We start from the raw sequence: 13222 nt of genomic DNA, 5'->3' as shown, positions 1-13222 counted from the left end.
CAACCCCACCCGCCGCCCATGCAGGATGGGGGATAATATCCTAGAATGCATCAACTCTGAAAGGGACTTCTGGGGATCATAGCCATAGGCGGTGGGTATAATAGGCCAGGGAAGGCTTAGCCTTCCCTGGCGCTGCTGCCCTCCCACCACCAGACACCTGGGCCCCACTCTTTCCCCAAGGCTCCCACTGCCTGCTGCTGCTCCTGCTTGCCTGCCATGTCTCCTCACCTCCACCCCCGCTCTGGAGGGCCCTGCTGCTCACAGCATCCCTCCTCCTTGGGGACAGGGGAATGAGAAGGAATGCAGAGAGTCAGCAGTGGGCAGGGGAGTAAAGAGGCTCGGCCTGGGGGGGTTCCAGCGCTCGGGGCGACTGGCCTGGTGTTCGGGCGAGCCTGGCACTTGGGGGGCCAGCGGCTCAGCCCAGCACTGGGGGTCAGTTGCTTGGCCAGGGGACAGCCTTCAGGGGTGGAGGGGCCAGCCTGGTACCTGGGTGGGGGGGCAGTGGATCGAGCAGCTCAGGGGGGTCAGTGGCTCAGCCTGGTGTGGCTGGGGCGGGTGCCTGCAGTCATGGGGGTGCCCTCAGGGCTTCTCCTGTTGGGGGGGGCGGAATTCAGGGGCTCTGGTGTGCAGGCATTGGGGCCGTGGCCAGAAGGGGGGGCCAACGGGCTAGTCTCTCCAAAGCAGGGGTTCATCCGTTGCCCATGATCATAGCATATAACCAACTAAGCACAAGCTCCCAGTCCAATGCTGTAGCTAAGAAAGCTAACACTATTCTTGGATATATAGCAGGGGAATAGAAAGTAAGAGAAGGAAGATTTATTCCTCCATTTTTCCCAACTTGTCTCCACACTAATATTTGCCTTTTTTTTAAAAATAAAAAAGCCCACATTTTTGATGAATCATGTGGAGTCATATTACTGGTTTAATGTACATCGCTGATAGTAACACAGAATGAGTCATTTATTCCCCTTCAAGCCAGAGGCAATTTGGTGAAGGAAACTTGCAGCACTTTTCATTTTACCTTTTCCAGAAGCTGTCACAGTCAAGATGATGATGAATTAAGAAGCAAAAAAAGATTTTTGTGGAAATAAAAAATGAACAGAATAAAGCAGAAAGTGATGCGTTTTCTAACAGTGAATGAAAGGAAATACTTCTACCTTTGATGAGACTATCCTGTTATCTGGATACCTCTGTGGAATGTATGCTTCGGTGCCTGAAGGAGGTTCACGATGCCCAACATAAATAGTCCGATTGTCCACCCAATTCTCTTCTCCAGCACACTGCAAAAGGAAGAAAAAGAGTTATCCTCACTTCACCCAGTATTTCTGTCTAAAAATAGTCAGATTGAGTCTGCTAGTCCTGTCATTTTTTAACACAGATGCCATTTTCACACAGTCTTCAATGTACTGTCCCTAAATTTCTGCCTATAGTCTTCCCAAGAACCCTAAATGACAAATAGGAGCAAGCTATCAAAACTCTGCCTTTAATTCTCTTCAGAAAGATTTTCCCCCTATCGCAATAAAAGTAATATCCTTGAAATGCTCGCCTTTGAAGAAAAAGAAGAGACGATTTACAATTTTTCCATTAAATTGAGTTTTATAAAGTTTACACATGGCCAGTGCTTATCTCACTACTCTGATAAAATTACTGATAATATTAACATTTCATTCATATGACAAGAACAATCTAGATTGGATGAATAGCCAGCTATAGCTCCATTTTTACCCAACACTAAAGCAAATGTAATAGAAAAGTGCTTTACTTTCTACACAGAACCTACCCTGTGTTGTCTGAAATACTAGTAATAAGGTGAATCCCACAGGCACCAAGCCACAGTAGCATATCCAGAAATCCCCAGAATACTTTTCATAATCCAGACATTGGGGCTATGCTGTACACCAGGGCAATGCATTAGATTTTCATCTCTGAATATACTATCTGGGTTCAAAGCCTATGATCATGAAAAAAAGAGGAGTATGAGTGGGGCCCACATTTAGTCCCCACGCACCCACATCACAAACCTTCTATATAATTGGTTCACATTAGCATTTATGTATTCACAATTTTTAAGTACTACTATCTCAGGACACAGATCCCTTTCCCTTGGGATTATGACTTGAGGGGTTGGTTCAGAGAGTTTAGAATAGAAAGTACTTGCCACTTAAGAAAAAAAAAAAGTAGTTTCCACATACAGCTAAAACTTATCCTAGTGCACCAACTCTTCGGTATTTGCACAGGGTGTAGTACTTGGTATCTTTAAACAGAAGGTTCACTGTATTGTAAATGCCACAGGATTAAGTTTACATTTAATTATTTATTTAAAGACCGTTTCAATTGTTTTAAACACACATATTACCTTATACTGAAATGCTGGTATTTTACACATGCTCGTGTTTAGCATCTTAGAACATTAGCTTTCCTCTGCCTCCTCCACAATAACCCCAGAATTCTGAAAACAGAATTTCATTCTCACATTTAAGCAAAAGAGACTTGCCCTTAGATTGCCAACACTTAGACTTGCCCACGCTGGTTCATTACTACAGCAAGTTAATGACTTAAATACTACATTTATATGAAGAAAAACTTTCAGTTCAACTGTTTGTCAACGCAGTATTACAAAAAAGAAAAAAGGAAAAAGAAAAACCTGAAGTCGCTGTGTGTAGAAAAATCAGTAAATGTCTAATTGCAGATGTGTAGATTTGAAGCTTCTCTTGGGGAAAAAGTGTGAAAAGTTTAAGACTTTGAAAATTAAATCTATGAACCATTACGTTTTAACTGTACCTTTATATAATTAATCTATGCGTTTCAATATGTCTGTACTGAAAACAGTCAAAAAAAAGGTTTCAGAGTAGCAGCCGTGTTAGTCTGTATTCACAAAAAGGAAAGGAGTACTTATGGCACCTTAAAGACTAACAAATTTATTTGAGCATAAGCTGTAGCTCACGAAAGCTTATGCTCAAATAAATTTGTTAGTCTCTAAGGTGCCACAAGTACTCCTTTTCTTTTAGTCAACAAAAAACTTACATCAGTATTCATTCTTGAAATCATACAGAAATATGAAGAGATGGCACTCAGATGCCAAAATAGTGAGTTTGGTATACAAAACTAAATAAGATAAAAGGATAAGAAGATAAAGTGTTTCTTGGCATTTTCGCCATCCTATTCTTCTATTTCTATCCTACTCAGTACATCGAGAGGTACACCTTAAAGAATAAGTACTTTGACAATGCATTTACAGATGCAAAGACTGTAGAAATGAAGACTACCTCAAGACAGAGGAAGACCATGATCCCGAGAAGTACTGTGTACCTGCAACTCCTACTGACTTCAAATGAATATTGTAGGTACTCAGCATCTTTTAGAATCAAGCCCCAAATGTGTAGATCTAAAAAACATTTAGCACATCCCTTTTGAAAAGTGGAATAAGGGAAAGGGAAGAAAAATTAATCTCCAACAAGCCTAATTCTCCAACAAGTCAATTCCCCATGTCTTTAATGCGAGTTGCCACAATTTAAAAAGCTTGTTGCCATTCCAAATATTCAACTTACCCTAGAATAGCTATAGTTCATACCACTTCCCCCACCCAGGTACCCAGGATTTTGTGGCAAGTCAAAGAATTTTGAGGAAAAAGGAAATTGTACAGGAAACATTTCCATATTATACTGACCTTCTGGGGCAACAGAAACTAATAGCTAGGTTCAAAAAAATGTATATTTTATACCTAAATTGCCATACATATCACCTTTTCAGTACCTGAGGATGTGCAAAACACTTGAAAGATTTATGGATGTGTGTGTCAAATAATACTGCTGAAAACAGAGAGAGTACAGTACAGTCCTGAATAGTCTATTAAGTTATACAGTACATTGGCATTTGTTTTTACACTAAGGAGGACTTTAAGAAACAGGAACAATTGTTTGTATTGTAGTACAATTTTTACGATACACAGGGGATGCAAGTAAGAAGCTTCCATTTGAGCTAATGAGAATTCAATGCATAAATCCTTGAACATCAAGAATTGACTATTTAGCTTCTTCCTTCTACACTGAGCAAGACTGACAAACATATTCCTTGTGTTTATGAGTCCACATAAAGGGATTTGGAGAGAACATGAGTAGGTGAGGTAACCAATTCCTTCATTTTGCAATATAAACTGGTCTTTGCCATGAGCCAATTACAAGTGCACAACCCTCCCCCATTAACTGGATTACCAAGAGGAGCTCATATAATATTGAATATTATTTATTTAAAGTCCTTTAAAGAGCTGAAGTTCCCCCACAGTACTTTGTTGACTTGAAAGCTAGTATTTTTCTGTCAGGCTGCCAGTCAAGTATTATGACCAACATTTGTCCATCTACACAGAGGCACAATACAATTGTACATAGAGGTATAAATTAAGACAGGCTCATTTACTCAGTCCATCAGATTTATTTTTGTTCTTAAAATGAATTCACCATAGAGAATGGATTAAAAACAAGTCAATTAACTTTTTACATACAGTTTTAACCACTTGCCACAGCAGAATTAATTTGATTTTTCCCATCTGTTTGTAGAAATGATGAATTAATGTACATCACTGGTCTACTCCAAACAAAAAGACATTTCACAACATATACATGGAATATTTTGCATAATATGTGCAACTGCATTGTTCAGTGAAGTAATACTGTAATAAAAAAGGGAGCATCATGCATTATTCAATGACACTGCAATTCAGTTATGCCATAAGGGCACTAATCTCTACTAATCAGGAAAAGGTATATGGAGGAAAATGGCACAGTGAAGCTCTAATGTGTGCCACTTGCAGAGATCAAAACACCATCTTTTAATTAACAGTAATATTGTCCTACAAAGAGAACACTTTGAACAAGGAATTCTTTTGATGTCCAGGTACTAGATATTAGACATCATTTGCAGAGTGACACCAGGATAATAGAAAAAAGGAACTCTGCACTGTGGCCAGTGTAGTGAAGTGTATTCAATGTTTTATATTCTGTTGCTTAAGCCCAATACAGATATGTCCAAGAAACCATAAATAAACCTAAAGCATTATGTGTTTCTATTACTAGTACAAAGCTCAATGTACTGAAACCTAGTTTCATTGGCACACAAATGAAGCAGCATTACTTATGTTCTGCACTCTCTTCAGCGCTGTCAGCAATACAGAAACCAAAGACTGGTGAAAAATCCATTAAATTGTCTGTACTTCACATAAAAGAAGGCTGATGATCTAGTACGATCTTCATAAAATCTGAGAGTTGAGGAAATCACACAAAATACACTAAGCATTTTTTTCTAGGTTTAATTCCAAACTGTGACAAAACTTCTGAATCACTTGTATGCTACTCTGCTAATTTTTAGCTAGATACATTTAGAGACTGACCAGATAAGGTATAAATATTCAACAGGTGGTGAAGGCTGGGAGTGAAGAGAGATAAGTTAACAGTCTGTGAGCTAAAAAACAATGGTTTTCTGAGAATTAAGTTACATAGACATTTTCATATTAATAACAGAGAGAAATAAAAGCAATTTGGTAAAATCCAGCAGTATAACAAATCAGCTTCTTCTTCTTCACATGTAATTTTAGCTCTTCCAGTCCAAAGGCAACTTTAATTAAGGTACTGACAACTCTGTTAGCTTGCAACAGCAGATTTTGAAAAAGTAACTGATCTTGAAAGATTCAGAATCTTAGATAATTTTAAGGAACATGGTTTTGAGCTATAAACTGGAAAAATCAATGGAAACAAACAATGACATTTCCAGAAATCTCAAATAAAAAGAATACCAGTTTGGAACAGAGCCAAAAGTAACAATCTAAAAGGTGATTACATACCTGTAATTAGAAGTTCAAGACGTGCAGTCTGTATGTGTATTCCACACATGGGTATATGCATGCACACCATGCACTTGAGTCTGGAGATTCAGAACAAGCGGTGTCCATTGGCTTGCACATAGCAGTTGCTCATCTTGTGCTCCAAACCAAGGACATAAGAGATAGTGCGGGTCAATGCCTCTCCTTACAGTGAATCCAATAGGATCCAAAGCAAAAAAGAGGTCAGAGGGCAAGTAGTGGAATACAGACAGGGATCATACATCTCAAAAAACTTCCAGTTACAGGTAAGTAACCTCCACTTTTTCAAGTGCTGGTCCCTATGTATATTCCACATGTGGGCAACTGACAAGCAGTGCTCAGACTGGGGTGGGGTGGGAGAAAGGGGTGCGTGTGCAAGGATGCTGGCAGTAAAGATGCTTGAAGAACTCCACTGCATCCTCAGTGCAGGCCTGAACACACACATAATGTTTTGTAAACTTGTGAATGAAACTTCAGGTATCTGCTCTGAATACATCCAGTATCTGTACCTCCTGCAGAGATGCTGTAGGAGCAGCTTGCGCCCTTGTGGAGTGTGCCCTTATTCCATCCGGAGGAAGGATACATGCTAATTGGTAGCACATGATGATGCAACCAGAAATCCATTCAGAAATTCTCTGCAAAGATATTGCTTGTCCTCGCAAGCTCTTTCCTATAGTGAGAAACAGCCTTGGTGATTTTCTAAGTGGTTTAGTCCTTTGCAGGTAGGATGCCAGGGCATATCTGACATCCAGGGAATGAAGTCTTTTCTCTTCAATGGAAGCATGATAAGCATGGACAGGTTGGTTGACATGAAATTCAGAAGTTAGGGAGGAATTTAAGATGAAGGTGAAGGAAGACCTTCTTCTTGTGAAAAGTGGTATATGGTAGGTCAGTCAGGAGTGCCTCCACCTAGCTCACCCTTCTGACTGAACTTACATCAACTAAGAATGCAACTATCATGGAAAAGTGGGACATAGAATGTTGGCAAAGGTTCACATGGTGGTCTGGTCAGCACTGACAGGAGAGTTTGAGGTCCCATTGAGGTACAGACTTTACCACTGATAGAAAGATCCTGACTAGGCCCTTCATTAATCTAACCATTGCTGGGTGAGTAAAAAATGGAACATCCCCCTACTGGAAGAAGAAAGGCACTGAATGCCGCAAGAAGTACCCACAGTGAGCTAAGAGAAAGACCCAAGTTCTTCAACGACAGGAGATAGTCTAAAATGACTAGGATATCTGCAGAGTTTGAGGAAGACCCATTGCACCATACTCAGGTAGAGAAGCGTCCTCAAGTAGCAGTTCCTAGTTGAATCTTTCCTACTTTGTGTAAGAATGGCTTGGACAGCTTCAGAACATGAGTGCTGAAGGTCTGATGTCCATCCAGACACCAGGCCATGAGGTGAAGTGGGTCTGGATTGGTGTGACTGATTTTACCAACTTCTTAAATTAGCAGATCTGGGAAGGGACAAATCCTGATGGAGGATGGATTGATAGTCTCCAAAGTTCTGGGAATTGTTGGGTGCTGTGAGAAAGAGCTGGCTCGACAGGGCCAGAGCCACTCTCAAGACCTATGGTAGCAAGGGAATGGGCTAAAACGGATCTCTCAGATGGAATTATTTAATCAAAGATTATTATTGTTATTCGATAATCTCCAATTGTTATTAAATTCAAACAAGCAACTTGTCTCATTTGGGTGGCCACTGCAAAGAAAACCTTTGTGAATACCTGGACACTGTTGCTAGTCCAAAGGGAAGGACTCTGCGCTGGTAACATTCCTGACCTATCAGGAACTGAAAAAACTTTTTGTGGGACAGATGAATATCTACATGAAAATAGATGTCTATGTCAAGAGCCATAAACCACATTCCCTCCTGTAGGGAGGGGATTACCGATGCCCGTGTAATCATGCTGAATTTTGACTTTCAAATAAAGATGTTCAGTTGTCAAAAGTCCAAAATGGGTGTCCAACCTCTGTCTTTTTGGAGGACTAAGTAGTATGGGGACTAGAATCCTCTCCCTTGATACTGAGGTGGGAATCATTCTATTGCCTGTTATTGAAGAAGAGAATCCACTTCCTTATGAAGAATCTCCTCATGAGAGAATGGTCCCTGAAGAGGAACCAGGAAAAGGATTTGTTGGGAGGAAGGGAGAGAAATTTGATGGAGTAACCACGGTGAATGATTTCTCAAACCCAATTGTCTGTTGTGACTGAGTCCCAATTGTCGTAAAAAAAAAAAAAAAAAGTAAGAGAGAACCATCAAAGACGATGGAGAGGAGTAGAAATGGTCAGCATCAATAACAGTGGGTGCTTTAGAAGCAGCCCTCACAGTGGCTGGATGGGAATGGACAGAGGTCATGGTAGTAGAGGGAGCTGAAAATCAAGGCCTCTCTACTCTCTGGTGCTTGCACAGAGGCTCTGGTGGACCCTGGCGGTAGAAAGTTTGTGAAGGGGGTGGCCTTGGTCTATACCCATGCCTGCAGTGTTTTCACTTGAGGGTCTTGGTGTAAATTCCCTGGGAAGCAAGGGCAGCCTACCTTAGCCCCATGGCGCTGCTGACCAGGAGCCACCTGTGGTAAGTGCCTCCTGGCTGAAGCCAGCACCTCACCCCCTCCTGCACCCCTGCCCAGCCCAGAGCCCTCTCCTTCACGCAAACTCCCTCCCAGACCCTGCACCGCCTTCCACGCTCCAACACCCTGCCCCAGCCCTCCTGAGCCCACACCAAACTCCCTCCCAGAACCCTCACCCCTTCCCGCACCCCAATCCCCTGCCCCAGCCCAGAGATCCCTCCTGCACCCAAACTCCCTCCCAGAGCTTGCACCCCCACCCCCTCCTGAACCCCAACCCCTTACCCCAGGCTCAGCCCGGAGCCCCCTCCCACACTCCGAACCTCTCAGCCCCAGCTCAGAGCCTGCATCCCCTCCCGCACCCCAACCCCCTGCCCCAGCCCAGTGAAAATGAGTGAGGGTGGGGGAGAGTGAGCGATGGAGATGGGGGAAATGGAGTAAGTGGGACGGGGCCTTGGGGAAGGGGTGGGGTAGATCCTGGGCTGATCTTAAATTCAAAGAGTGGTCTTGTGCATAAAATGGTTGGAGACCACTATCTTAGGATATTGTGACCTTGCTCTCTCTATGGCTGCTTGCAACAGTGGCAAGTTGGCTGCTGGATGGTTGAAAAGGAACTCAGATCCTTTGGTCAAGATGAAATAGCATGTCTCAACTCTTTTAGATACTGAGCTAGTGGATGAAGCAGAGCTGGGGTAGGAGGTGAGGTTATAAAACAAAAGAACAGGAGAATAAATATATGCAACTGGGAAGGAGGAAAGAAGGAAAATAGGAACGGTTTCAGTTCAGGAGAAGCAGAAATAAAAAACCTGGGTATGTCAGCAGAATATTAGAAAAGGGAAGTAGAGGGAAATAAAATCTACAGACGTACCGGAGAGAGAGTCAAGGGGAAAAACTGACAGGAAATATAAGTGGTGAAAAAGGGAATTGATCAAAAAGTTTGTTCTATAAAAACAGATCCTGAAAACAGTAAATGAGAAGCCCACTCACAAAGAACCTAAAGTATATGAACTTTAGTGGGGGAGGTATAGCTCAGTGGTTTGAGCATTGGCCTGCTAAACCCAGGGTTTCGAGTTCAATCCCCCAGGGGGCCATTTAGGGATCGGGGCAAAAATTGGGGATTGGTTCTGCTTTTAGCAGGGGGTTGGACTAGATGACCTCCCGAGGTCCCTTCCAACCCTGATATTCTATGATTCATTCTCTTTGTTCATAGACTGTTTGAACATCTATTGAAGGAATACAGTTCAAAAGGTGCCTAATGGACAAATGAAGGCCCACAAGGTGAAGATAAACCCGTGGATAAACTCAGTGAAAAGAGGTACAGCCATAGGCAAATAAAATCTAAGGAGCACTTCAAGCTGAAAGGAAGCAAAGAACAGGACAGCAAGAGTAGAGCTGGACTTGCCGCCCAGGAGAGGAAAAGTTGTTTCTTCTCTGAAGTGACACAGTATATTGTTGAGTAATCACTTTTATTTTTGTTAACAACAATGCATTTGGTATTGATTGCACAGAGTAAGAACGAGTAGCATGTATAAGCTCACAAAGGTTAATGTGTTGGTAACCTACAGTTTATTATAAGTAGTATGTACTCGGTAATGTTCTACATTATTTATGGTCCTTATAACCAGGAGAGTATCCCTTGCACTCATGCAAAGCCTTGGATGAGGAGACTTTGGCCTAGGCAGCTCTAGGCACCACTTCCAAGCTCATGCTCAGAAGGGTGCTACTTGTCAGTTGGGGCCAACGTACAGGGGGATCTTCATGAACCAGATAAGAGTGAGGCCTCAGAGCCTTCTCCATAAGGAGTTTTTCCTGTACTGAAGGTCATGAGCACCACATGTTTGCATGGGAAATGAGTAACAGATGCTGCGCTATATAGAGATCTGTATCTCAACCAGAGTAGGGGCAGTGCTGGTGGTCATCATTCATCAAGAAAGAATGAGGGCAAGAGATGTAAATCTTGAACCCCAGGACTGAGAAAAGCAAGCTATACTAACCATACTAGAAAACTAACTACGCTAATAAAAAAGCGATTTACTATATCTATTTACAGGCTTAACAAGAAAGAAGCTGGAGAAATCTGGATGCAGAGGATTCCAACTCGGGGCATGCGGCAGTAAGAAGGAAACAGACAGACGTCAGCCCATGCTGTCGGCTCAGTGTAGAGCATGAAGAGAGCAACTGCGCAAACATGGACCAATGTATACTGCTTGTAAAGAATCTCCAGACTTCAGCGCATGGCATGCATGTGTACCCACATGTGGAATACACATTGGGATCAGCACTAGAAGAAACTCAAGATTAGATTATTACTCTAAGTAATGTAACTAACAAAATTACAGAATAAATAACTGCATTTAGATTTACAGCTACAACTTCAGCAATAATCTCCATTGACCAGACTGGAAACATAACTATGTGCAATAATTTCTTTTGTTGTTGTTGTTAAACGTTCATTCAGGAAAAATTACTGTATCAGAAGAGTCAGACAGATGGCACACACAAACTGTATACTTGCTAGTAATGAATGCTCAGAATCAGCTGTAAGCCTATCTGCTCAGGCTAAAACCAAATTTCATTCACACAAATGCTTTGAACTCTAAGAAGCAACATTTGCAACAGATATGGTGCTTCAGTAAAAACACTACTCCATTTTTTGACCTTGATAACGCAATTAACACTGTTGCTGAAATTGCACAAGAACACAGCTGTTCAGTCACTTCAGCAGATTAGGATAACAGAAACGGACAAGCTATTATCATCCAAATCTGTATTAAGTACGAATACTCCACAGTTTGAAAAACCTCCAAGTGTAAAATGTTTTGCTCACATCTAGTTGTGTACATTACTGTACATCCGCAATTCCCTCTGTTCTCAGTTTACTATTCAATGCACATAGCTATTTTAACATTGTAAGAAGGCATAGTTCATTAAAGGGAAAAACAAAATGATTTGCATTCTGATTTTCAATATTCTAATCACACAATTTATTAGGTTACTCATTTGATTTATACAAAAAGGGCTTCATTATTGATAGGTGCCAAGTATCCACGCTTCCACAGCTGGGAATGCCCACCCCCTTTAAAAAAAAGAGTCAGGCCCTATCCAACTGTCTCTGGTAGAGGTGGGGGTGATGTGCGCATTTGAATTGGGCCCTGCTGAATCCAATCATACATTTTAAATATGCTTTTAAATGCAGATAATCTGTAAATCATAACAATGCAGATAGAGTATAAATTCTATAGAATACTTTGATTTAAGGGGTAATTTTACATTTCCTTTAAGAACTGTGAACCAGTAATTGCTAGCAACTGCAAGCGAATTAATATTATCCATAGATATGAGTAAATATCTTACTAAGTATGAAACCTCCTAAAAATAGATGCATTTCTATGTGGAAATAAAAGGTGAAACCTCACCTCTGTACAGAGGGCCAACACAAATACCCATGTAAAATGCTTAAGGAGGATTATACTTTGATTAGGATCAGGTCCAGGCCATCTATGCATGTGACTTTAACTCAGAATGAACAGTAACAAATCTTTGTCAAATTATTTTATTGTACATGCACTTCAGGCATATTTATAGATGCGTTCTAAGAATCCAAATAAATAGGTAATTATTACATAAATTCAGTATCAAGACAAATTTTATAAAGGCTTGTTATAAAGCTCAGCCTCCCGTTACACATATTGCACATTGATTAAAAAACCCTTCTAGAAATCTGCAAACAGTACTCAGTATTACTAATCTCAAGAGATCAAAAGTCAAGAGTCAATCCACAAAAACCATGAGATTTTAAAAAAAAAAAAAAAAAAAAAAGCAAATCATATTTTTTAAACTGATGTTTCTCAAGGTGTGTGGGATAATTTCAGGTTGAAAAAGTTAACTTTTAACATGCACAAGAATGCACTCCTCTCCCTAACTGCTCAGATGGAGACTCTACTTACCATATTCTCAACCCTGAGATAGGAAATGACTGACAGTTCCCTTATTACTGTCTTAACGTCTCTGCCCCTCCTACTTAATTTTTGTTGATAAAAGGACTGAATGGTAAATAGTTTGAAAGCCACCGATCTAATTAATGTATCATGATTAAGGCTGCGAGTCTGTCACGGAGGTCACGGATTCCATGACTTTCCATGACTTCTGCAGCGGCTGGTGCTGGCTCCGGCAGCCCCTGGGCCAGCAGCAGCAGTTTGGATGTGTGGGAAGGGGCTTAGAGCTAGAGGCAGAGGGTTGTGAGGTGCGGGAGGTGTGTCAGGCTCCCATTGGCATAGCCCTGCAGCTCCTAGGCAGCGGAGGGGTCACGGGGGGCTCTGCACCCCGTGATGCGGTTCCCTGCCAATGGGAACTGCAGCAGCTGGCTCTTGTGCCCTTCTGCCACCTAGAAGCTGCAGGGATATGGAGCCAGGTAAGGAGCCCCGCCAGCCACACCAACCCACACCCCCAGCATCAGCAGGGGTCCCGGGCCACCTTTCCCAGCACCTCCGGTGCCCCTGGACACTCCCCCCCCCCCCGAGCACCTATGGCCCCAAATTTTAGTCGCCAGTATCTTTAGTAAAAGTCATGGACAGGTCACGGGCCGTGAATTTTTGTTTACTGCCCGTGACCAGTCCATGACTTTTACTAAAAATACCCGTGACTAAATTGTAACCTTAATCATGATTCACAAACAGACACACACCCCTCCCTTACATTAGTTTTTAGGGGTGATGAGTTACAGATATACATATTAAAAAACCTGATCGCTTATATGAATGATTGATGTATGCAAAATGTCACAGTAAAAACAATATGGGATTG

At 41.8% G+C, this 13222-nt stretch overlaps 1 protein-coding gene across 1 annotated transcript in view; it reads right to left on the bottom strand.

Annotated features, from left to right (window-relative positions):
• ATP11A (ATPase phospholipid transporting 11A) overlaps window positions 1-13222 on the bottom strand; it is a 232275-nt gene that overhangs the window by 120441 nt on the left and 98612 nt on the right. Inside the window, 1 exon segment of the mRNA XM_043504486.1 lies at window positions 1158-1280. Within this exon segment, the coding sequence (XP_043360421.1) occupies window positions 1158-1280 (123 nt within the window).

The sequence above is a fragment of the Dermochelys coriacea genome, chromosome 1 (assembly GCF_009764565.3).
Source record: "Dermochelys coriacea isolate rDerCor1 chromosome 1, rDerCor1.pri.v4, whole genome shotgun sequence".
Lineage (NCBI taxonomy): Eukaryota > Metazoa > Chordata > Testudines > Dermochelyidae > Dermochelys > Dermochelys coriacea.
The sequence above is the reverse complement of the archived record's forward strand: the minus strand, read 5'-3'. Positions and strand labels throughout refer to the sequence as shown.